The sequence below is a fragment of the Perognathus longimembris genome, chromosome 3 (assembly GCF_023159225.1).
Source record: "Perognathus longimembris pacificus isolate PPM17 chromosome 3, ASM2315922v1, whole genome shotgun sequence".
Taxonomy (NCBI): domain Eukaryota; kingdom Metazoa; phylum Chordata; class Mammalia; order Rodentia; family Heteromyidae; genus Perognathus; species Perognathus longimembris.
The window spans coordinates 114,204,578-114,227,870 of record NC_063163.1 but is presented as its reverse complement, the minus strand read 5'-3'; the positions used below and the strand labels follow the sequence as shown (position 1 = coordinate 114,227,870).

The following is a 23,293-nucleotide window of genomic DNA, read 5'->3' as shown; positions in this document are numbered from 1 at the left end:
CCGAGGTTCACATTCTCACATGATCATAGCACCATTATCAGAATGGGCTCCCCACCAAGGTAGAACATGCCTGTAACCTTAGCTACTCAGGAGGCTGAGATCTGAGCATCACAGTTCAACGCCAGCTGGAGTCTGTGAGACCCTTAGCTCCAATTAAGCAACAAAAAGCTAGAAATGGGACAGTGGTTCAGTTAATAGAATGCCAGCTTTTGGTAGAAGGAAAGAAAGAAAGAAAGAAAGAAAGAAAGAAAGAAAGAAAGAAAGAAAGAAAGAAAGAAAGAAAGAAGAAGAAGGAAGGAAGGAAGGAAGGAAGGAAGGAAAGAAAGAAAGAAAGAAAGAAAGAAGAGAGGGAGGGAGGGAGGGAGGGAGGGAAAGAAGGAAAAGAAAGGGAAAAAGAAAGAAAGAAGTTAAGCAAGCATATGAAGCCCTGAGTTCAAGTCCCAGAACTGGCACAAAACAAAACCAGGCCAGTGATGTTGTACAACACCATTCATTAAACACTAGGCGTCGCTGAGCTTTTTTCCCAGTTCCTGGTGAGAGCGGAGAGGGAGGAGAAGCAGGTTAGAAGACAGTGTGCCCCAGTGCCTCCTCCTAGGAAAGCTTTCGGCATGCGGCTCCACCAGAGCTTGCGCCATCTTTCTTCGCCCAGGGGCCATGCATTAAGCTCATCCACATGGCCGGCTCTGGAGGCTGCAGACCCTGTGTGTTCCTGCGCTTGGCTCGGGCTTTGCCCTAGACATGCCCTGCCCTGGGGAGCTCTACCCACGGGAGGGAGCGGACCTGAACAGCTAGGCCCTCCTGGCTGGAACAGGAGCCCGGCTTCCGAGCAGGCACTGGGGAGGCGGGAGCACTGCCTGGAGGAACTCCTCAACAGGACTCCCTCCCCCCAGGCCAGGACGCTCTGATGAAAGTTTGGGCACACAGCCTTCCCAGGCCTGGTACTGTACAGATGAAAGCCTTATTTATGTGAAAGATATATCTGCACAGGGAGCAATAAACGGAAAGGCAAAGTATGAAGGTTTGCAGGAAATGCTGTAAAGTTTTATATTCCTGAAAACTAAGGATAAAAGATATAACCATTTAAGACAAAGTGGATAAAAGGGGCTTCCATGCGATTGTAAAACGGCCTTATAATAGTTAATTGCTAGCTTCTTATCACAGCAGAGAGTCAAAATAGCCTTTAAAATATCCAGCACTGGAGAAAAAGAAGAGAGAGAACCAGAGGGAGACGCCTATGAGAAAGGTTCAGCCCAGGTTTGTGAGTGCTCTCAGGAGAGGAACCGTCGGCTGGGCTCTGGGGCTCACGCCTGAGTGAACGTGGGAGGATCACAATCGGAGGTTGGCCTGGGGTGAAATAGACGTGAGACTCTCCAGTGGTAAGAAGCTGGGCACCGCAGTATATGCCTGCCATCCCGGCTACAGGGGAAGTGTAAATAGGAGGATCATAGTCCAGCCCAACCAAGGCAAAAATAAAAAAGAGACCCTGTTTGAATAATAAAAGCAAAGAAGGGGTAGATGTATGGCTCAGGGAGTAGGATACCTGCCTGGCAATTGCAAAACCCCAGTACAGTGGAGGAGGAAGAGGAAGGGGAAGAGAAGGGGGAGGAGGAGGGGGAAGAGGTGGGGGAGGGAGAGGAGGAGGAGGAGGAAGAAAAGAAGAGGAGGAGGGAGAGGAGGGGGAGGGAGGGGGAGGAGGAGGAGAGGGAGGAAGGAGGAGGAGGAGGAGAGGGAGGAGGAAGGGGGAGGAGGTGAGGAGGGGGAGGAGGAGGAGGACAAAAGAAGAGGAGGAGGGAGAGGAGGGGAGGGGGAGGAGGAGGAGGAAGAGGAGGGGGAAGAGGATGGAAGGATGAAGAAATAGGGAAGTGGGATCCTTGCCCAAGCCTGTCCCACTGGTCCCCATTCAGGATGCTGCCACGACGATGCTGGCTTCTCCCTGGACAGCGGTGCCTCACTCGCGGTGAAAGGAGCAGCGCACCTCCGGCTCCTGCAGCTGCAGTCCTCCGCCCGCCAGCGGGGCCCACCCGGCCGGCCTCCCCTCCGCACTGCGGCCCTGGGCTCTCCTGGAGGCAGGAGGGAAAAGGAGAGGCGGGGAGCATGCGTGAGAGCGCCGGATACCCCTAGAGGTGGGGGGATTCCCTCAAGGCTGCACAGGAGCTCAGCCCTGAGTGGGGTCTCACAGGCTGAAGAGCGAGAAGCTTACGACAATGGCCGCGTTGGGGATAAAGGCCTAGGACTCGCGTGACTCCCGGGACCTGGTCGCACCCTTGTCCCTGTAGACCGTACTCCCCGGACTGTGCAGTGCAGTCCTCCTGGGAAGCTAAGGGCCCCAGCTGCAGGCCAGGCCCCCTGCTCCCCCAGTCCCCACCCGCATTTCTCATCGTCTGTGACATCAGGACTCTGGGAGGGAATTGCCGTGTAGGTACAGTCCAGCCACACAGCGTTCTGGGGAACCCCCCAAAAAACTACCAGGAAGGGCAGGATGAACCCCAATCCAGTATAGTCACATGTGTTCTTCCCTCTGCACATTATTCATGAAAAGTAGACTCGCCAGGCAATCGTTTACCCAGGGGCTCCTTGCCAGTCCAGTGCTGCTTCTCTCCATGTTCAACCACATGGGATGGGTCCCCCTTTGCTGGCCCCAGCCGGCCCCCTGGGCACCCTGCCCCACCTCCTGGCTGAAGATAGGCGTTTCTAGAACCCTGTCCTTTAGTGGGGGCGGGGTGGCCATCAGCCAGCCCACTAGGACTGCTTCCTGCTTCCTTCTTCCTGGAGGAGAGGAAGGCACTGGCCAGCCTGGGTCTCGGAGCTCTGCGTTTGACCTGTGACCTCCACAGGAAATCCCTCTGACCTCTGAGATGAGCCTCAGGAGGAAGCATGACCTCATACTGGACAAAGGGAAAGCAGAGGCCTCCCCTCCCCTCCCCCAGCCTCAGCTGCTTTGAGAATATGGAGTTTGAGGCTGCAGCCCAGGGAGACTTGGGGAGGTAAGGTGACCACACACACACACACACACACACACACACACACACACACACACACACACGCACACACACCCCTGCTGGCCTGGGGCAGCCCACTCTGTGGCATTGTTGTCTATGCCTAGCTATTACCAAGGATGCAAGTGTCCTGATTTGGATGACACCTTTTACAGTCATCCTCATGGCCAGAGAGCTTCGGTGGGGTACACTAGCACCCCCGGATGCGTTTGCCCTTGTCTGGTACAGCATCCCACCGCTCTTCCCACAGCCGAGTAAAGCCCGGGAGCTGAGGATTTTAGCATGCTCAGCCCCGCCCTCCCTAGCTCAGCTCTTTCGCAAACCAGTGACGGGACACACCACAGCTCAGCTCCGGCCACACTTTTGTGTAAGAGCAAAAGGAAAATCAGAGTTGAATCGTCTCCACTGTTTTGCTTTGTGTCTAGGACCCCCCAAACGGCCGTGGCTCACGGCAGCTCCACGAGGCCCGTGCTTGTTATTAGGTTGAGTTTACCGATGAGGAAACCAAGGCACAGGGAGGTTAGTGACGTGCTGAGGATCTCAAAGATCTGCGTAAAAGGAAGAGGGTATCACAAGGGTCAGAGAAGGATATGGGATTAAGCACCAGAGAGAAGGGAGGAGAAGGAGAGAGGGAAACAGGGGGAAAGGGAGAGGGGAGAGAGGGAGAGAGAGGGGGAAAGAGAGGAGGGAGAGGGAGAGAAGATTGCTTCAAGTATTTCACTCCTGGCTCTGGAGATGGGAAAGAGCCCACAAACAAAGGAAAGCAGGCAGGGAAACAGATTCACCTCATAGGCTCCAAGAAGAAAAGTCTTGCTGGCCTGAGTGAAGCAGCTTTCTGTCACTGTGGCAAAACACCTGAGAAAGTTAACTGTAAGGCAGAGAATATCTTTTTTCATCAGCTCATGGTTCTGAAGTTTTCTGTCCAGGGTCCCTGCCACCATTGTATTTAGGCCTACGGTGAGACAGAACATCATGGCAGGGAGCATTGGTGGACAAAAGCTTCTCACCTCACAGTAGCTGGGAAAAGAAGAGAGAGACACACACAAGAAGGGCTGGCATGCGACCAATGGCCTACTATCTCTGAATAGGCTCCACCTCCTAAAGTTTCTGCCACCTTCCAATTGGCCCATGAATTAAGTTATGGACCCATTCATGAATTAACCCCACTGATGGGAACAGAGTGCCCAGGATCCAGTCATCTCCCAGAGCCTTCGCCTCTAAACACTGCTGCACTGGGGACCAAGCCTTTCACACAGGAACCTTGAGGGAGACGTATACCTGAACCATGACACGTGTGACATCATCATACTTGTGTGTTAAGTTAGCAGTTAGTCATAATAACCCCAGGAAAACACACTCCGTTAAACACATTGGCAATAGCGACGTTTAGGCCTTCATGGGTTCATGAGTAACGGAAATCACAGGAGAGGGCAGGTCTTTAACTGGAAGAAGCAATGGGGAGAGAGGGCAGGAAAATGTGTCCTGCGGACCCTTCAGGTAGAACTTCCAGACTTTGCTGCCACCCTGTGGTCGGAATCCAGAAGGCAAAGTTGGGATTGCCCTGGGTTTAAGATTGACATCCCATTAGAGGCCTGAGGGCAGAGTCTTCTCCCTGAGTTTTGAGCGGGGTGTTGTCCTGGCTATGCGCAAGTGGATTCCCAGGGTCCCGTAGCCCTGTGATCCTTATGCCTGCTAAAGGTGTGATTCTGTTTGCAGACATAGGACGCAGGAGGTGGCCAGGCATAGGGGAGACCCACGTAGGGTCAACCTGGGTCCCCAAAATATGCCTGTATAAACCAGTCTGTTCCAGAGCAGGAACTGAGGTTTTAGGAGAGAACTGTTTGCCACGTAACCAAAAATGTATAGGATTGAGGAAGAGGCATAGCAATAAGAGAGAAGGTGGGGGAGGGGAGAGAAAGAACCCAGGGCTCCTGGTGGGAGGGACTTTCATCCCCTCTGGCCCTGCGGTGAGTTCTCAGCTCATTTTGTCCCGCCCTTCCCTACAATAGGACAGGGAAGCTGAAGGCCTAGCATCCACTGTCCACTAGGAACAGCTCTCACTTGTTTAGAACGGGAGCTGAGCTGATAGGCCTCTAATTGTCTGTCCTTTGGACTTTTCCACATGGATAGACAGCACGGTGACCCCCACATCTCTGAGCCCTGCTCTAATGTAAGCCCCACTTTACGGATGAACAGATGGAAGAATAGGGGAAGGCAGGCTAGCCAGAGGGGTCACAGCTGGCCTGTAATGGAGCCAGATTTCACACTTGGGGCCTCGCATGGCACTCTTACATTGATCCCAACAAATAGGTTTCTGAAAGGAATAGGGGTGAGAAGACCTCAGGTAGGTTAGCCCTGCCTCTCCTGTTCATGAGAGTTCTGACAGGAAACTAGAGGCAGATTTCTCCTCCTGATATGCTCTATCTAAAGACATTAATGTTTCTAATCTTTTCTGCCAGTCCTGGGACTTGAACTCAGGGCCCGGGCACTGTCCTTGAGTTTCCTTTTCTCAAGGCTAGCACTCTACCATTTGAGCCACAGAGCCACTTCTGGCTTTTTCTGTTTATGTGATACTGAGGAATCGAACCCAGGGCTTCACGCATGTGAGACAAGCTCTCTACCACTAAGCTACCTTCCCAGCCCTCTAATCCTATTTAGCTTTTCACTTCCATTTTTTTCTCTGTAGCTAAAGATATAAATGCCTCTATTTTCACTTAGTTTTTATTTTTGTGGTGGTACTGGTGTTTGAACTCAGAGTCTTGCTCTACCATTTGAGTCACACCTGTGTAGCTCTTTTGGCTTTAGTTACTTATTTGGAATAAGGCCTCATGTTTGTTTGTTTGTTTGCCCAAATTAGTTTCAGACAGATCCTCCTCTTCATGCCTCCCATGTAAGTAGCAGGAATTACAGGTGTGTGCCACCATAAGCTAAATATTTAGCTTATTGGTTGAGAGGGGTTAAGATGGGTTCTTGCTAATTTTTTGTCCAGGCTAGCCTTGAATCATGTTGCTGCCTAGCTCTCCCTTGTGCGTAGCAGACATTACAAATCTGTATCACTGCACCCGTTAAGTTCTGTTTCTCTAAAGATTTCTAGGAAATGAGACTCTGTTCCTTCCCATCCAGACTCGTGATCTAATTAATGTTAGGAATAAATATTGCCAGGAAGTTTTCCCTACTGTCTAACTTCCACATCTCCAGCTAGAATAAAAATAGTGTGTCGAGTGGGCTTCTATTTTGGGGAGGGGTCATTTTGGATCCTAACAACCCGAGTTTCATTCTCCAGCCCTGACATTCAGGGATGGCCAATCACAGGCTTTAATGGGATAGCTTAAATTATAGAGGACCAAGTTAGAAAAAAAAAAGGGAGGGGGGAAATCCAACTCGGAGCACTGGTATTACAGCTGATAATTAATTATCGGCTGTTGGTGAGTATTGCTGGAGCTGGAGGTAGCTGGTTAGGACACCCAGTGTGCTGGAGAAAGAAGGCCAGGAAGGACGTTGTCAAATCTGGGCAATTGTGTTGGATGGCTGGACCTTGCTGTACTCCATCCTCAGCACCCCCCACTCCTCCCCTCCCCTCCAATCAAGGGAGGAGCTGCCCTCACTAGCCCACTACCTCCCCCCACATTGGGAGGGAGGAAGGGGGGAGTGATTAGCATAGGGCATTGTCCCCGGATAATGGGCCCCAGCTGCCTCATGAAAGGAGAGACAAAGCGCCTGGCGGCTCCACAGGCATTATCCCCTCGTTAAATCTCTGTTATTAGATTAGATTCAAAATGTATTGATTTAGAGGCTGGGAGGGGGGAAGAGAGGGAAGGAGTAGAATCTGGATTGCAATCTGAACCACACACCCCTTCTGTACCCAACCAGTAAACTTTTCCTCCTCTCTGTTACCTGAAACAAAGATTCCATTCCGAGCTTGGCCTCTGAGTTCAATCCTGGGCTCTTCTGAAAATGGCTGAGTGTTCTCTCTGTCCTGGGGGTGTCGTTGATGTTTTGAGCCCAAGATGGCCAATTTTCAGCGGGGGGTGGGGGAGTGGGGGGAGGAGAGAAGCAGCAACATCCCTCCTGGAGGGCAGGGGCAGGTTGGTCTCAAACAGTACTAGCTGTGAACTTGCAGAGGGCTGGAGGTACAGACGGCATGCTTCCAACATCTCAGATGGAAATGTGTTTAGTTAAAAATGACAGCTTTAGGAAGAAGGATGTATGAGGAAGTGGATGCAAAGGCAGGAGTGGGGAGAGGATTGGAAGTGAGTGGAGATGATAGAAACCTTTACTTATAAAGTCCCTTCTGGCCTCACAGCACGGAGGGGTTGAAGGGGCTAGAGGTGGGAAGGAAGCAGGTTATGGGAGGTATGTATACTCAATGGCAGGGAAGTTCTGAGTGTGCATATTCTCCTTGAGAGCAGACTGAAGTCAGTATTGCCGGGCAGGAGTTGGCTCACCAGAAGGTTCTCTGGGTCTGGCCTCAGTTTCCCATCTCTGGGCATCACAACTCAGAGCTCAGATCGATGGGCTGATTGTACGTGACTAGCGAAGCAGAAGATGTTACACACGGTGGTGGCTCATTCTCACGGTGGTTAATTGGCTACCTCAATGCAGGGCTCTGTTGCCCCATTGATTATGGGTGAAGGGTGAGGAAGGGGAGATGGAGAATCGATAGGTTGATTAGTGTCTTACTCACTCCCTGGCTGAACACTTTGTCAATAGCCAGGCACTTACTGGCCAGTGGTGCATTCACAGTGCCAGATTGCCCACCTTCCTATCCCTGTGGCCAAAGACATGAAGACCGCCCCCCCCCCAGTAGCATGATTGGCCCATGCAAGTCCCAGTAGGTGGGTTCTGAGACCGGGCTATAACCTATGGGCTGTAGGAGCCATCTTGAGAGAGGAGAGGTGGTCAGCCCCCATCTTTGGCCCTATCTTGCTCAGCCAAGGCAACAGTTGTGAGTGGGAACCAATCCTCACCACCACAACCCACTGCTTTTTGCGAAAAGACCTAGATCCCCACTCCACAAAAATAAAGAAAGAAAGAGAAATCCAAAATCTCCAACGTGGCAGATGAAACCTCATTTCTCAGTAAGCAGTTAGTAAATGCAGGGAGCCTGGGGATGAGAAGTAGCTGAGGGCAGCTAAACCAGATGTCTGCTCCCCCTTAGCATCTGAGCGCCTTCAGACATACAGAACCAGTGGAGCTGGTACCCAGCCCCTGGATGTCTTAGGACATAAAAATCACAGCATTTGGGGTTAGGAGACTGTATCATGCTTAGGTGTTCCATATTGAATCTTTTGGAACTGACTGGCTTGGGATATTTGAATTAAGTGTGGAAGTGTTAGAAATCACCCCAGATATTTCTTGGGAGAGTCCTATCCCTTTCGCCTGGCAACATTTAATCCCTTCTACCATGCTTTCTCCTGAGTGACTGGCAGCCTAAGATGGGAGGTGGGTAAGGCTTTATCTAGACATTATAGACACGAAATCAGATCATCTTTAATGGGATCTAGATTTCCTCATCTCTGAATGCATGTTAGGTGGATGAAGTCAGAGACCAACACATCTTAAACTCTAGTGTCTAGGACAGAGAGCCAGGAGATGAGACGTAAGATAAAAAAAAATCATTATTCCAACTTACTTCCCTCAGAGCCCTGCTTTCTGGAAGATAGGCCAGGGGGTGGAAGATGGGTGAATGCAAGCCATGGCTGTTTTCCAAGCCCCAAACCAATAGGTGCTGGCCATGGTGCTGAATTTCTTTTCTGCATTGCAGGATCCTCTTGCTGGGAGAGAGGTGCTTTCAGCCTTGGGAACACTGTGAGCTGTTAATGATCATGGTTCTGGCCCCCACACCAATAACCCACTTGCTGTTGTTTCTTTATTATTATGGCTATCAATTCACTTCCCAGTTCCCTGGGCCAGGAAGCACCAACCAATGGAAGCTACAGGTACCTTTCCTTCCTTCCTCCCTCCCTCCCTCCCTCCTTCCCTCCCTCCCTCCCTCCATCCCTCCCTCCCTCCCTCCTTCCTTCCCTCCCTCCCTTCATTCTTTCCTTCCTCTCTCTATCTCTCTTTCTTATTTTCTTTCTCTCTTTGTGAGAACCAGTTCTAGAGCTTGAATTTAAAGTGCAGGGGCTGCTCCTGAGGTTTTTTGCTCAAGGCTAACACTCTACCACTTGAACCACAGCTCCACTTCCAGCTTTTTGATGGTTATTTGGATTTCTGGTTTGGGCTGACTGCAAATGGAGATCCTCAGATCTCAGCCTCCTGAGTAGGTATAGGTATGAGCCACCTGTTCAAAACCTTATTTCTAGGGGGAACTTTAAATGACATCTTCCTCTCTCTATTATTTCCTCAGAGCTTCTGGCAAGCAGTCAAGAAGAGAGTTTAAGGGGCTGGGATATGGCCTAGTGGCAAGAGTGCTTGCCTTGTATACATGAGGCCCTGGGTTCGATTCCCCAGCACCACATATATAGAAAATGGCCAGAAGTGGTGCTGTGGCTCAAGTGGCAGAGTGCTAGCCTTGAGCAAGAAGAAGCCAGGGACAGTGCTCAGGCCCTGAGTCCAAGGCCCAAGACTGGCCAAAAAAAAAAAAGAAGAAGAAGAAGAAGAAGAGAGTTTAAGGCTCCATTGCACTTTATTACCCCAGCCACACCCCTTCAGTTGCTGGAGCATGAATGTTAGGAAGTGACCATGGATGACGAGGTGAAGAAAGACAATGTTAGCGGTTAGATTTATAAGGTACTCACAAGAGAAGGTTAAGTGTGTCTTTAATTTAAAGAAAAACAAGGCTGGTGGAAATGAGCAGAATTCCAAGTACCTTATTCAGGGAAGAGCCCATGGAGAAACTGAGACTTGATACTTAGGTAAAAATCAATGAGGTGAAGTTAGCTTGGGGTTTTGCTGCTCTAAGATAAGCAGGTCTGAAAGCCATCACAGGCAGTTGGCAGAAGATGTGAGGATCTTTGAGCACTAAATACTTGGGGAGAAGGGCTCAGATTCTGATTTAGGAATGCTTAGCTGAACTAGCATTGGGAATGGGTAAGATTGGATCTGTGTCTTGAGAATATCCCTGACACCTCCTGGGCCCTGAAGGACCTACACATGCATCCTTTATCTTATCTTGACTCCCTGCTGGACCGTGCCTGCTCAGGAATAATGCCAGACAGACCAGAGGGTGACCAGGGTGATGCCATAGGCCAGTATTGCCAGCAGGTAGATGTGGAAGAGCAGCTTGTCCAGCACAGAGCCCACGCGCAGCCAGTCCCTGGCCAACTCCCGGATCTCCTCCCGTTTCTCTAGGAAGTGGCGGATGGAGGACAGCTCCTGCAACAGCCCACGCACGGCCAGGGAGGCCTCCCGGGGAGGTGGAGGAGGGCTGCCTCTGCCTCTCAAGCTCTTCTCCAAGTCTTGGGGTCCCCCCAAATGGTTGCAGTGGTTTCCCACAGCTGGAAGAAGAACAGAGCTTTGGTAAGGCAGGGAGACTAGTGGGGTGGCCTGAACATTGCTCTTCATGTCTTTATAGCCAAGTTTTATTCTGATCTGTTTCAGGCATAAATGATGTAAAGTGAATAAATGATCGATTTTCATACCTACCACCCACCTCAAACTTCATTGATGATTCCTGTCCACCCTGCATAATCATATTCCCCACCTTTCTCCAAGTCACCACTATCATGAAATTCGTGTTTATCTGGCCTATGGTTTTCCTCAACAGCCTGACATCCATTATTTCATTTGAGCCTTTCAACAGCCCTCTGAGAAGGGCCAAGTAGGAGTGATTACCATTCCCCCCTTTCCTGTGATAGTGTTGAAGTACAGAGAGGTTGAGAGATTCGTGCAGCAGAAACATTTAATGGCGAGATAACCAAAGCCGACTATCCAGACTCCAGATCCTCTGTTCTCTGTTACATCGCAGCCTCTGCCCCAGTAGGGGTTGGCTGGCCACAGTCTGTCTCCTCCTCTCCAGGACTTTCAGCCCTTCTGGACCCAAATACATCTTCAAAGATGCTGACCTCCACTGAGTGAAACAGAACACTAGGTTGGTGTGTTAGTTCACCAACTCATGAGCTAGGAAGATATTTTGGATGGACCAGAACACTGTGTAGAAGAGCTGGACCTAGCTAAGAAGGACAACACAAAAAAAGTGGAGTGGGAAGGAATAATTAAAGACATGAGCCTAGGGTTTGATGAACCTGGGTTCAAATCACCATTCCTCCAGTTCCTGTCTCTGGGATGTAGGGCAAGGTCTTTAGGCCTTTGTTTCCCCATTTGGAATATAGGGCTATAGCTGGGTGCCAGTGACTCACGCCTTTAATCCTAGCTACTTAGGAGGTTGAGGTCTGAGGATCATGGTTCAAAGCCAGCCTGGGCAGAAAAGTCCATGAGACTCTTATCTCCAATGAACCAGCAAAAAGACAGAAGTGGAGTTGTGGCTCAAGTGGTAGAGCACCAGCCTTGATGGAAAAGTTAAAGGAGAGTACCCTGGCCCTGATTTCAAGCTCCAGTACCAGCACGTGTTCTGCACACACACACACACACACACACACACACACACACACACACACACACACGGGATGAGCACTATTGGGTTATCGAAACTATTACATGTGACAATTCACAGAAGGTGTTTTGCACACACCTAGCACAAAGGGCTCAACGAAGGCACCAATCAACCAAACACCAACAGCACCAATGAAGACATCTTTAACAACTCATCAGGAAGAAGTCAGGCACAAACTCCACACTCACTCTACCTTTGAACCCCTGTCTCTGTCTCATAGATGTGTGAAAGTCTGAGGGACCCCATCTTTGAGCTGTTTACAAGGAGAGAGTTGTAGAAACCCCGCCTGCAGTATTTACCCATCTGAGGCATGGAGAAGAGCATCTTCATGTCTTCCTGACTGGTCAGTCTCAGAGGCCATTCCCAGCCTACAGGGCTCAGCTCCTGACCAGGCTCAGCCTGCAGGACCCCTAGCATTGCTGTCTATCCGGGCTGATGAGCACGTGAAAATGGAGCAAGGATCTGGATTGAGACGCCTGGCTGAAGTCTACCTACTCCGAGTTTGGACAGACATGGGACACCCTATGCAGGCCTGAGTGCCATTCCCAAGCCCTGCCCAGGATCCTTGGCATACCGCACTCTGCATGTGGGACTCTTTCTTTCCCTCTCTCACCTGAGCAGTCGTCAGTCTCGGGGGCTTGGGAGGCAGCTGGAGGCCTCTGGGAGGTGCACTGTCCTCCCAGGCAGGTCAGCCAGGTGTTTCTCTCCAGCACCAGACGCCGCAGCCAGGGAGGCACTGGCTGCTGCAGATCCTGCTTATGTACCAGCCGCACAATGAGGATGGTTTCCGCCAAGCTTATCACCAGCAGAGCCATGCACACCACAAAGTAGACACCTGTGTGCCCCCAGGGGCAAGGGGAAGAGACACACGCACAGAAAATGGGAGGGGGCAAAGCCTTCTACCAGACTGAGCTTTGTCCCCTAGCAGAGGCCTTACCAATGAGGGGTGTGCCAATGGCAGTGGCTGGCAGGGTGTCAGACACAATGATCAGGAAGACGGAGTAGCCCAGGAGGAGGGTGATCTTGAAGGAGACCCTCTCACCACTGTCCGGGGGCAGGTAGAAGCCCACGATGTCCATGACCATAAGAAAGATGCTGGGCAGCAAAAGGCTAACGGCGTAGAAGAGGGGGCGCCGGCGGATGACCACCTGGGGCCAGGAAAGGACTTTGGAGAAGCCTGAATTCAGCACATGTGGGCTCTACACCCAGAAACCCACCTCCCCCAAAAGACATCCCCTCACTTTGTGGAACTTCCGGTCTGGATTTCCCAGGGAAGGGAGTGGGTAGAGTCCATATCCTGCTTCTGGGCTTATGGCTATACAGAGCAAATAGGTTCCCTATCTAACTCACTGAAGATCCAGGGCCAGTGGGGGGTCCTGGTGTTGGTGGGGAGGGTGTGTGTGTGTGTGTGTGTGTGTGTGTGTGTGTGTGTGTGTGTGTGAAGCTATGTGGTCTTTCCTAGCCCTTGGGTCTCCCTAACTCCCCCATGGGTGGTGGGAAGGCCTAGTAGCTCTAGGCACCACTTCAATATACCCATCCCCACCACTGCTACTCACGTAGAACTTCATTTCCGCGTAACAGTCACTGCTCTCCATAGTGAACTCCTGAAACTGGGTCAGCACTGCTAGCAACTCCCACTCGCCCTGATTCATGAAGATGCTCTTGTCAGACTTCACTTTGTCAGGCAAGCGCCACAGAGAGATGTTGATGTCTTGGACTACGAGAGACAAAAAAACAAACAAACAAATGAAGCCAGCCTTGGAATTCAGTGCTATGAGCTTGTGGCCCTGTGAAGATGCAACACGAGGTGAGCCTAGCAAGGGCAAGGCCCTGAGTTCAAATCTCAGTATACCGTGAAAAGAGAGAAGGAGAGAAAGAATAAAAAAGAAGGCCAAAAGAAAGTGAGTAGAAGGAGTCAGGTGGAAGGAGGGTCAGATGGGGTGGCAGAAGGGAAAGGGGTGGGGTAGGTAGCCTAGGAGAGGAAGCATCATATAAAAGAGAAAAAAGCAGGAGTGAAGGCAGGAATGAATGGGGGAAGGCAGGTAGGTTGGCCTGGAGTGTGGGGGGCACGGATGCAGCTGGGGTGGTGCCTTGCAGGCAGGTCAGGTCAAGGATTTAGCTTGTGTCCCAGGACTGCTGGGAAAGTTTTAAGTGGCACAATTGGATTTGCATTTTAATAAGACTTTGCTGACTACTCTAAGGGAAGACAAGAAGGAATGGAATGGGGGAGACCGGATCAGAGCCAAGGTGGCTTGGCTGGGTGTGTGTGTGTGTGTGTGTGTGTGTGTGTGTGTGTGTGTGTGTGTGTGTGACTGAGGGACATTGAGTGCAGATAGTTTGTGGGATATTGGCAAAGAATTGTCCCTTACTTCGCATCTTGCAGTTGATTCACACTGTGCCATTACATTCTTACAAGTGAGGGAAGCAGTAAGGGCAGCAATAGTGGCCCTGTTTGGAGAAAGAAACAGAGGCTCTGTGACATTAAGAAAATAAGTACCAGAAACAGACATAGTGACACAGGCCTGCAATTCCAGGACTCAGGAGGCTAAGGCATGAGAATAGGGAGTTTGAGGTCAGATTGGGCCACATAGAGAAACACAGCTGAATATTAACCTGTTAATATTAACTCATTGATTGAGATCATACAAGTCAGGTCAAAGAACTGCTAAAAAATGTGTTTGTGTATTACCTTTTCCCAAAACAAATGCAATCTATAATCTATAATATAATCTATATAGCACTACATTTTAAGGGAAATGATTAGTGCTTAGTACTGAGTTTTGGTTGGCAAAATCAATAGGATTTTAGCAGGAATGATTTGGAGGATTATATTTCCTTTCTTGAAATAGTTTAAACTCCTTGTTACAGCGATAGAAATATGGGGATTAAACTATGTTTGATTATAAAAATTAAGATCATGAAATTTTTAAAAGGAAAGAAAGAAAGAAAAAGGAAAGAAGGCAGGAAGAAAAAGGAAGAAAGAATAAAGAGAAATAGAAAGGCAGAAAGGAAAGAAGGAAGAAGAAACAGAGAAAGAAGAGGAAGGTAGAAGAAAAGGAAGGAAGAAGAGAGAAAGCAAGCAAGCAGAAAGCAAGAGAGAAAAGAAAGCAGAAAGGAAGAAAGGAAGGAAGAAGAAAGAAGAAGGGAGGAAGGGAGGAAGGAAGGAAGGAAGGAAGGAAGGAAGGAAGGAAGGAAGGAAGGAAGGAAGAAAGGAAGGAAGGAAGGAAGAAAGGAAGGAAGGAAGAAAGGAAGGAAGGGAGGGAGGGAGGGAAAGAAAAAAGAAAGACAGAAGGAGGAGAAGAGAAGGGAAGGAAGGAGGGAGGAAAAGAGGGAGGGAGGGAGGGAGGCAAAGAATGTAACTATCGAGCTGAATAAGCTACTTAGGCTCAGTTGTCCCTGGGACCGGCCCGCCCCACCCCTCCAAATCCGAATACTCACTGGTGTGCAGCCAGCTGGTGAAGGTCAGTGAGCAGTTCTGTACATCGAAGGGGAAGTTGTAGATGTTGAGGCTACAGGCAGTCACCACCTGGAAGGGCTTGTAGTTCTGCACCTCGCCCTGGTGCTGGACGTACACGTACGGGATACTCGGAGACTTCCCCACGTCCACACTGGCCAGGGGAGAGGGGACAGTAATGTGGGGGCCCAGCCCTGAGAGTCTGATGATCTCTGATCGCCCAGCAGAGAAAGAAATTAAGGGAGGGTAAAAGTAGCAGGACAGTTTGGTCTGGCCCCAGTTTCCCTAGGCCTCCTGACCCACCATCGTCAGTAAATGATGCTGCTCTTTTTGCTCACCTAGCAACCTAGCCCCCGAAAGGAGGGAAAGAATCCATGAGCTTCAGTGCTACCAGCTGTAGAAAGCTTGCCTAACTGCCCCCCCCCCCGCCCCATGTTGTTGGCTACACTAGACAGGGCAGAACTCTGCCTTCAGGGCCACCAGGATGGTGGGGACAGGCATGCTTGTCAGGAGAACAGAACCTTGTGGTTCATCCAGGCTCGAATTTCTCTTTGCTTGCCATCCTTAGAAGTCTTGGGAATGAGATAGTCACCTCAGGAGGAAACAGAACTGGAGACATCATGAATACGAATTGGGTTGAGGCATGGCTGCTCACATAGCAGACCAGCCAATGAGCAAAAGCAAGCTTCAGATACTGAGTTCGAGTCCTGATCGTGGACAAAGAGATAAAAGAAGAAACAAACCCAACATTTGAGGGTTGGAGGCATGGCTCAGTTGGTACAGCACCAGCCAAATGAGTGAAAGCATCATGTGCCAGTCTTGGATGAAAGAAAGAGAGAAACAGAAAGAGAGAGAAGGAAAGAAAGGACGAAAGAGAGGGCTGGGGAAGGAGGAAGGAAGGAAGGAATATTGGGGAATCTTCTGGCTTTCTGACTGGTCCTGGACCCCTCGGCTGTACCAGCAACCATAGTGACATGAAGATGGTAGCACCAGAAATGGGAAGATCAAATTAAAGCTGAGAGACGAGACGTCCAGATTCAAGCTCCATCATTGTTGAAACTGGAGATCCATCCAGAAATGGATTTCCAAGACCCCCCTTCAGCCTCAGCGAAGCAGGAGTGGGGTCAGCATCAACTGCCTGTCTTAGGACTTGGGTTGTGCAGTGTGTACCAGGCGGAGTCCCCTTGTCACGTTTTCCCGTCTCTCTTTCTCCCCACTCCCATGTCCCTTGCCTTTGCATGGAGACCTCCCACTGGTGGGCCCTGACTGAGCCTCCAGGATGAGGAGGCCTGTGGGCTGAGGCCTATGTCTGAGGAGGCTGCTGAGGAGAAAGGTGTAACAGCCCACTGGAGGTGCAACCTGGGCCCTGGCGGGCACATGTGTGGCTTGGGAGATTTGAACGTGTTCCTTGGCTCGGAATCTCCCCTGTGGTCCGTGGCTGCCATCCATGTATTCCATCCTTTTCAAAGACACGAGCGTCCCCTTTAACAATGCAGCTGTCTGAATTAAGGCTATTAGAACACAGCGCGAACTCGTTCACTGGCTCCTTTCCCCATGGCAGGGGTCCTTGGACTAATAAGTATAGAATTTCCACATTAGGCACAGCACAAAAGGAATTTGGGGAAAAAAAATAGGAAAAGAAAAGGGAAGGAAAGAAGACAAAGATGAACTTGAACTCAAGCACTTGGACCTACCGTCTGTAAGTTTGGATGGGGCATGTCAGATGCTGTAGGAGGGGTCTCGTCTCCAAGTGCCCCCATTTACTTTACCCCCTCCCGGCTCCCCCAGCCCGTGGTAACAGTACTCACAACTCATTGATGAGAATGTCGGGGACCCAGATGCTGTCGGTGGGGATGGACAATTTGGTGATGTTGTCAAAGTCCTCCGGATTCCACTGGAGAAACTCATCAGTCCAGAACTAGGAGAGAAGCAGGAGCAATCGTGGGCGGCTCCCCCATCTCATCCCTGCGAGTCACCCCTCATGCCCAGGCAGAAGGCAGGCATCTTCTGAGAGAAATCTGGGTGTCGATGGGGCTCACATCATCTCACCATCACCGAGAGTCCTTGCACTTGCACTCCTTGCACAAAAACATAGCCTTTCTCCAGGAAGGGGCACAATCATTGCCAATGTGCCAACACCCCTGGTCACACGATGCTGGGCTTTGGACACATAACTTCCTCTGAGTCTTGATTGCACACATATAAATGGGGACCACGTAACGCCCAGCTCACAGGACAGACGGTTATTGCTAACTTTTGATCAATGTGATTTTTAATCTCCTAGCCAGAATGGCTGGTCTAAAGTATACATATGGCTCCCTTGTGGAAATTCTTCAGTGGTGTTCCATTGCCTTTCTCACTTATCTCTCTAGCCTTCCACCTCAATCCCCCACACTGGGGACAGACCCCAAGGCCGTGTCTATGCTAGCATAACCTAAAAGCAAGGCTGAAAGAAAAGGAGGAGGAGGAAGAGTCTAGGGCCTTCTTCACTGCTGACTGAAATAAGTTGGGCAGATAGTGAGTGCCGGGAGCATTCTAGAGAAAGGAGCTCTGGGAAACCTGCTCTTCTGTGGGCCCTTCGCCGTGACATGGGGTGTGCTCTGTACTGTATATGTGTACTGTGATGCAGAAATGGAGATGCATCTTAAGGATCGTGATTCTGGCTGCTTCCTGGACCACAACCACTGTCCTATAGGCTGGTAGTGCCCACGACAGAGGGAAGAGTTTCACAGAGAGCCATACATGCCAGTTATGTCTGCACAGCTTTGGGGGGCTGGTCCCCAGGAGCTGTCCTTACTTTTCACCTCATCTCCAGCTACTTTCATGCTCCGTGTACTCTGACTTCTCCTACATAACCCTAATGGCTGTCACAGCAGAACCTGCTGGTGGGCAGCAAACTCCCTTCCCTGCCAACTCAGGACCAGAGCTGGCCAAAGAAGCCTGATCCAGCCACGCCCATCAGAAGCTAGATGAATGGACACAAAACCAAGCTGTGAGGACTAAGGCGATGGACCTGTCCTATTTCAGTTACTCCATTTAGTTGTTGCCCAACTTGGCTTCCTGGAAGGAAGAACTTTCTAGTAGTTGGCTTGACAGTGAAGTGGCTGCCTTTCGTGAGTTTCCAGTTTGGAGATGATCCTTCTACCAAAGTTGGGCTAGGAAGAACTTGACACATCAGAGACAGATTGACGGATTTCTTTCTCCTTTACCAATGAGAAGATTCCGGAGTTTGGGCTGAGTCTCTCCTCCCCACCTTCCTCCACCAAGGCTCAGGAGATCCCTAATGAGTTCAGCTGGAGAAGTCCCGCCCCCTCCCCAAGCTCCAAACCCAGGAAGTGGGGTGGGATAGGAGCGGGCCCACTTACCTGCCGGTACCAGATGTAAGTGGTCAGGACCTGATTCTTCTCATCCTGTGGAAGGAAAGGAGGCTCAGACAAGTGGACCTACACACTGGCCCTGCCTCCCACACCCCCAAAGGACTGCTTCACTGTGGGGCGAGCTGACCACATTGAGGATGGCATAGACAATGACGTCAATGGAGACGGTGGTGGGCTTCCTCCAGTCCCTCACAGGCCGCACCCCCTTCTTGTAGTGGGCCAGGAGGTGATCCGACAGCCTCAGTAAAGCAGGCTTGGTGTTGTTGCAGGCCTGAGGGGCCCCCCTGCGCCTGGCTGCAAAGGAGAAGCACCCGACATGAAAACCAGAGGCCCAAGTCTTTGCCTGGTTCAGTTGCTCTAGATTTGTTTTGTTTTTAAATAGTTTTTTTTTAATTATCTTGAAGAAGTTGTACAGAGGAGTTGCCATTCGCCCAGAGCAGTTTATAAATACAGTGGCCTCTTGATCAATGTCATTCCCACCCAGCCCTCCCAATCCTCCTCTTCCCTTACTTATCGTAATTTTAAGGTTTTGTGTGGAATTTCTTTTTTGCACTTTAACAAAGCAGTCAAGGTATACAACACATCTTGCTCTGTGTCACCATACCAGCACTGTACTTTAGTTTTTGAGTGATGAGAAGGAATGCATTCATACCTTACACGATTCCCAGCTACCACCCCCTTACCACAACAGACTACAATTCCCAACCCTAGAGGAGTTGGTAGAGATTGCTGCTGAAATTCCAAAGGCGAGTCTCCAGAGGGTCCTGTGCAGCCATTTACCAGAGAGCAGGGAGCTACCCGGTCATCAAGGAACAGGAGACAGGTGAGGGCCCAGACAGTTGGAAGGGAGGTGGGGCTCCGGGCCTGGGCAGCTGCGGGGAGTGGGCAGTGAGGGCGAGTGTGATTGACAGGGAGGGGACTGCGAGGGACTGTGGCTCCAAGTGCACAAGTCCACAGGCCTGTGCCAGCGGTTCCTCAGCCAAGGTCAGATCATCTCCTCCTTGACCCCAGCCTGAAACTAGGGGAGAGCAAGAAGGAAGGGGGAAATCCCAGGAAAAAGAACATCCATTCCTTCTCTCTCCAGCCAAAGCCTCACATGGCACAGGAGGCATTGGCCAGATTCTTTCCCTAGGGTGGTGAGGTGGGCAAACTGGATGGGACTAGGCAGGAGGTTGGGATAAGGCGGGGGGGGGGGGGAGGGGACAAGAAAGAATCAAATTGGTCCTAGGCCAGGGTGCTCCAGGAACAGATGCCTAGTCCCTGCGCCTATACCATGGAGATTCCACAGGCACCTCAGTTTCCCTCCGGGAAATAGTGAGAGCACTTCCAGAAGGGCACGGTAAAGGAGGCGAGCATACAAAGGTGGGGGGGGGGGGGGTCTGGACACAGCTAGAGGCCAGATAGAGCTGCAAAGAGGAAGCAGGCCTTGGCTTCCAACTCAACAACATTGCTCCTCTCACCCTGCTCATCCTCACCTGTGTACTCTGCAAAGGTCAGTCCTGCAGGTCTCCCGCCTGTGTCTCGCCTACCCACCCCTGCTACACTTCCTTGCTCCCTCAGAGCACACCAGCTGGGAGAGAGGGAATGCAAGAGGCTGTCCTTGTGCGTCTCCTTCAGAATAACCTCCTTTACTATCATCTTCATTGCGACCTCAGAGCAGCCCCTCAGAACGGCTAACACGAGGGCCCATTTTATGCACAAAAGACCCCTCCCCCACTTTGGCCCCAAGGCACAGGAGAGTGAATACTGGGCCTTGCAAATGGGAGAACTGAGATTCAAACCAGACCTCACGTCCCTTCCCAGGTCCGAGTGACTGCGTGCAGACGGATTCGTCCCATCTAATTTCAGAGCAAAGCAACAGCCCTGGCTGGGAAGACAGAGAAAAACCCAGGCGCGCGCGCGCACACACACACACACACACACACACACACACACACACTCCAGATCTCTCATCGCTTGCAGCTTTGCCTTTCCTTCACCTACCACACTTCCCTGATGACAGCTTTGGGGGTGAGGTGGAAGGGAGTAAAATCATCCCCTGCATAGCCCTTCCCATCTGTGCCCCCCTCCCCTGGCTGGCTTGCTCCTCAGCTGTGGCTCAATGGGGCTCCCTCCAACGCAGCTCAGCAGGAGGAAGGAGCCTTCACATGGGAGAATCAACAGACAAAGGAAAGAGATCTCTTTATGACTTTTAATGCCCTGCTTTCCAGAGAGTTGGGAGAAGAAGGAGAAGGGAGAACTAAGATGTTTGCTTCCCATGTGGTCTTAGTCCTGGAAAGAACCTGGAAGAAAGGAAGGTGCTGAGGACCCTTGGGACAAAACCAACGATGAGGAAAGGATCCTACGTTCATTCTGATCCCTATTCCATGGCCAACAAGCTGTGTGATCATGAGCAAACCACACCTCTGCTCTGGGCCACAGTCGTATCAGGAAAAGCCAGATCAAGGAGCTCAAAGGTTTTTTGCAGCTGCAGGGGGGTGAGTTTGGGGGCAGAGCAAGGAGGAGGGCAGTCCCTCTCCTAGCAACTAAGTATTTCGCCAGTGACCTCTCAGTTCCTTCCTCAGCGAGCCTCACTCTTATCCTAGGCTCTGGCATGGCCACAATTGGTCAAAATGCCCACACCGGTATGCTGAGTAGCTTGGCCTTCCTGCAGCCATGCAGTTCCTACCTCTCCTTCCCTCTGCCCTCTGAGGAGTGAGCCCCCCCCCCACCCGCCCAGCCTGGCTTTGATGTTTCCCAAGCCCCCCTTACCTTCTCCCTGTGCCAGCAGTGTGGGGAGGAGCAAAGCAAACAGTGCCTGTTGGGTCCACAGCATCATGGCCAATGCTCCACACCCTGGGAGAGGCGGAGGCTGAGGGTAGAGTCCCACCAGAAGACAGCTAGCTCATCCTCCTGTCAAGCTCCTGTCCCAGCCAGCCTGTCTCTCCAGCTTCTGCCTCACCTTCTGAGGCTGTAGCCTGGCACGCGCTAACACACACACATACACACACACACACACACACACACACACACACACACACACACACACACACACACACACACCCCAGAGTTGGGGATCTGCCAAGTTTTCCTGCAAGCAGCCCTTCAGCTGGATCAGGTTTCAGGGAGGGCGGGCAGAGGAGGGGAGGGAGCCCACTGGCTGCTGTTATGGGGTAAGAGCCCACTCAGTCTGCCCATTCAGCCAGGTGGCTTGGCTATATTTCCCTAAATAACCTGGAGGTGGGGATCACAGGAGCCGGGAGCGGGGTAACTGCTGGCATTAGTGTCTGGTCCAGGGATGCCCCAGTGTCACTGGGCTGGCTTGGCTGGATGCTTCGATAGGAGTGGGAGGCTATGCCTTAGCTTCATCAGGTGAGAGAATGCCCCTCGCCACACAGTGACTTGCATCTCTCTAGACAGAGGGAAGGTACCTGGTCTATACCTTTGTATTCATGCAAATAGTCCTATTTAAGTAATGAAACATGAAAGAAAAATATAGTTTAGCTGGGGGCCAGTGGCTCACTACTATAATCCTAGCTACTGAGGAGGCTGAGATCTGAGGACGGATAGTCAAAGGAAAGTCCATGAAAGTCCAATTAACCAGCAAAAACAAAAACAAAATAGATGAGCTGTGGCTCAAGTGGTAGAGTACTATCCTTGAGTGCAAAAGCTAAAAGACAGTGCCCAGGCCCTGAGCTCAATATAATGTATGCATATAATGTACTTGTATATATTTTTGCTATATGTAAACACTTGTAATAAAAATATATAATAATCGTACATGTTCATCATAGAAATTTACAAAAAACGACAACAACTAAAAATCACCCATGGGCTTATAGCCAAGAGACAATCACTGTTAATATTTTAGTGTATACTCATGTATAATTGCATTCCATAATATGTATACAACTAAGTAAACATATTATATATAATTTTGTACTCCTCGCCCTTTTCTGCATTATATAGCATTTCATAAGCATTTTTCAATACCTTCCTTTAAATGTGATTGTCTTTGAAAGCAGTGTTTCTTTCCTCTTTGTAAGTGAAATCAGCAAGTGTCTAGCCCTCCCATACTTAACTTGTTCCTGAAAAGTCTGAGGGAAAAATTGCTGTGAATTTCTAGTTGAAGGAGTCTTCCCCTACCTAATATGAGGCGAGCACTTTCCCACTAGGCCATACTCCCAACCCTCTTCCCATAATATGCTGTGTGGATCAGTGTGAACTTTTCTACCTCAACTACGTGGAAGGTAAGCTAGATTTGTATCAGTCATGGTGAGCTTTTCAATCACAAAACACTTTTCTTCTTTTCAAGTTCAATTTAAGTAGAGTACAGACAGTTGTAGGGAGGAAGAGTTCTCGATTTGTAAGTTCAGGGCACCGTGATTAAGTTAAAAGCAAACCAACCACTTTGGCCGAGAGTGAGTCCTTTCCTTTACTGGTGTGCGTTACGATGTCTGTGTATAAATAAGAGAAATCTGCTCCTTCTTGGTGTCCTTTACGAGATCAATCAGGCAGGGCTTGGCTCTGCAGGCCTGGGTCCAGCTCGAGCCTGGGCAACCCTTCTCTTATGTCATGTACCTTGTCATTTCACAGTTCATAAACACAGGGCAAATCAGCCCTAAGGACTCCATTCGGATGACAGAGGAGGGGAGCAGAGGACACATGATTAAGTAGGGAGCCCCAAACTGGAGAGCCAGAAGACCCCCAGAATGAAAGGACTCTGACTCTGTGCTTGACAGAAGGGCAAGGGCCGCAGGAAGAGCCAGTCTGCCTCCTGACGGAGGTTCTTCAGGGATCCACTCTCTGGTGGTGCAAGTACATCCTCAAACCCAGGACAAGAATCTTAGGGTCCTCTGCCCCTCCATTATGCCGTGCCACTTAGAAAGCTGCTGCACACAGTGTTATACCACTCACTGATGAGAACCTTGCT

At 50.5% G+C, this 23,293-nt stretch overlaps 1 protein-coding gene across 1 annotated transcript; it reads right to left on the bottom strand.

Moving 5' to 3' along the window:
* Positions 1–10,136: 10,136 nt before the first annotated feature.
* Htr3a (5-hydroxytryptamine receptor 3A) lies at positions 10,137–21,199 on the bottom strand. Its single transcript, XM_048340985.1, has 9 exons — positions 21,133–21,199; positions 18,509–18,675; positions 18,370–18,414; positions 16,813–16,922; positions 14,989–15,158; positions 13,107–13,267; positions 12,488–12,698; positions 12,164–12,385; positions 10,137–10,435 (listed from the first exon to the last, which is right to left on the bottom strand). The coding sequence occupies exons 1-9, from the start codon at positions 21,197–21,199 to the stop codon at positions 10,137–10,139; spliced, it is 1,452 nt and encodes a 483-aa protein (XP_048196942.1).
* Positions 21,200–23,293: the final 2,094 nt, after the last annotated feature.

Coding starts and splice junctions, on each gene's coding strand:
- Htr3a (XM_048340985.1), bottom strand. CDS start 21,199: ATGATGCTGTGGACCCAACAGGCACTGTTTGCTTTGCTCCTCCCCACA. Junction 18,676..21,132: donor ACTGCTGGCACAGGGAGAAG/GTAAGGGGGGCT, acceptor TCTCCTTTGCAG/CCAGGCGCAGGGGGGCCCCT. Junction 12,699..13,106: donor ACGCGGAAATGAAGTTCTAC/GTGAGTAGCAGT, acceptor TCCTGGCCCCAG/GTGGTCATCCGCCGGCGCCC.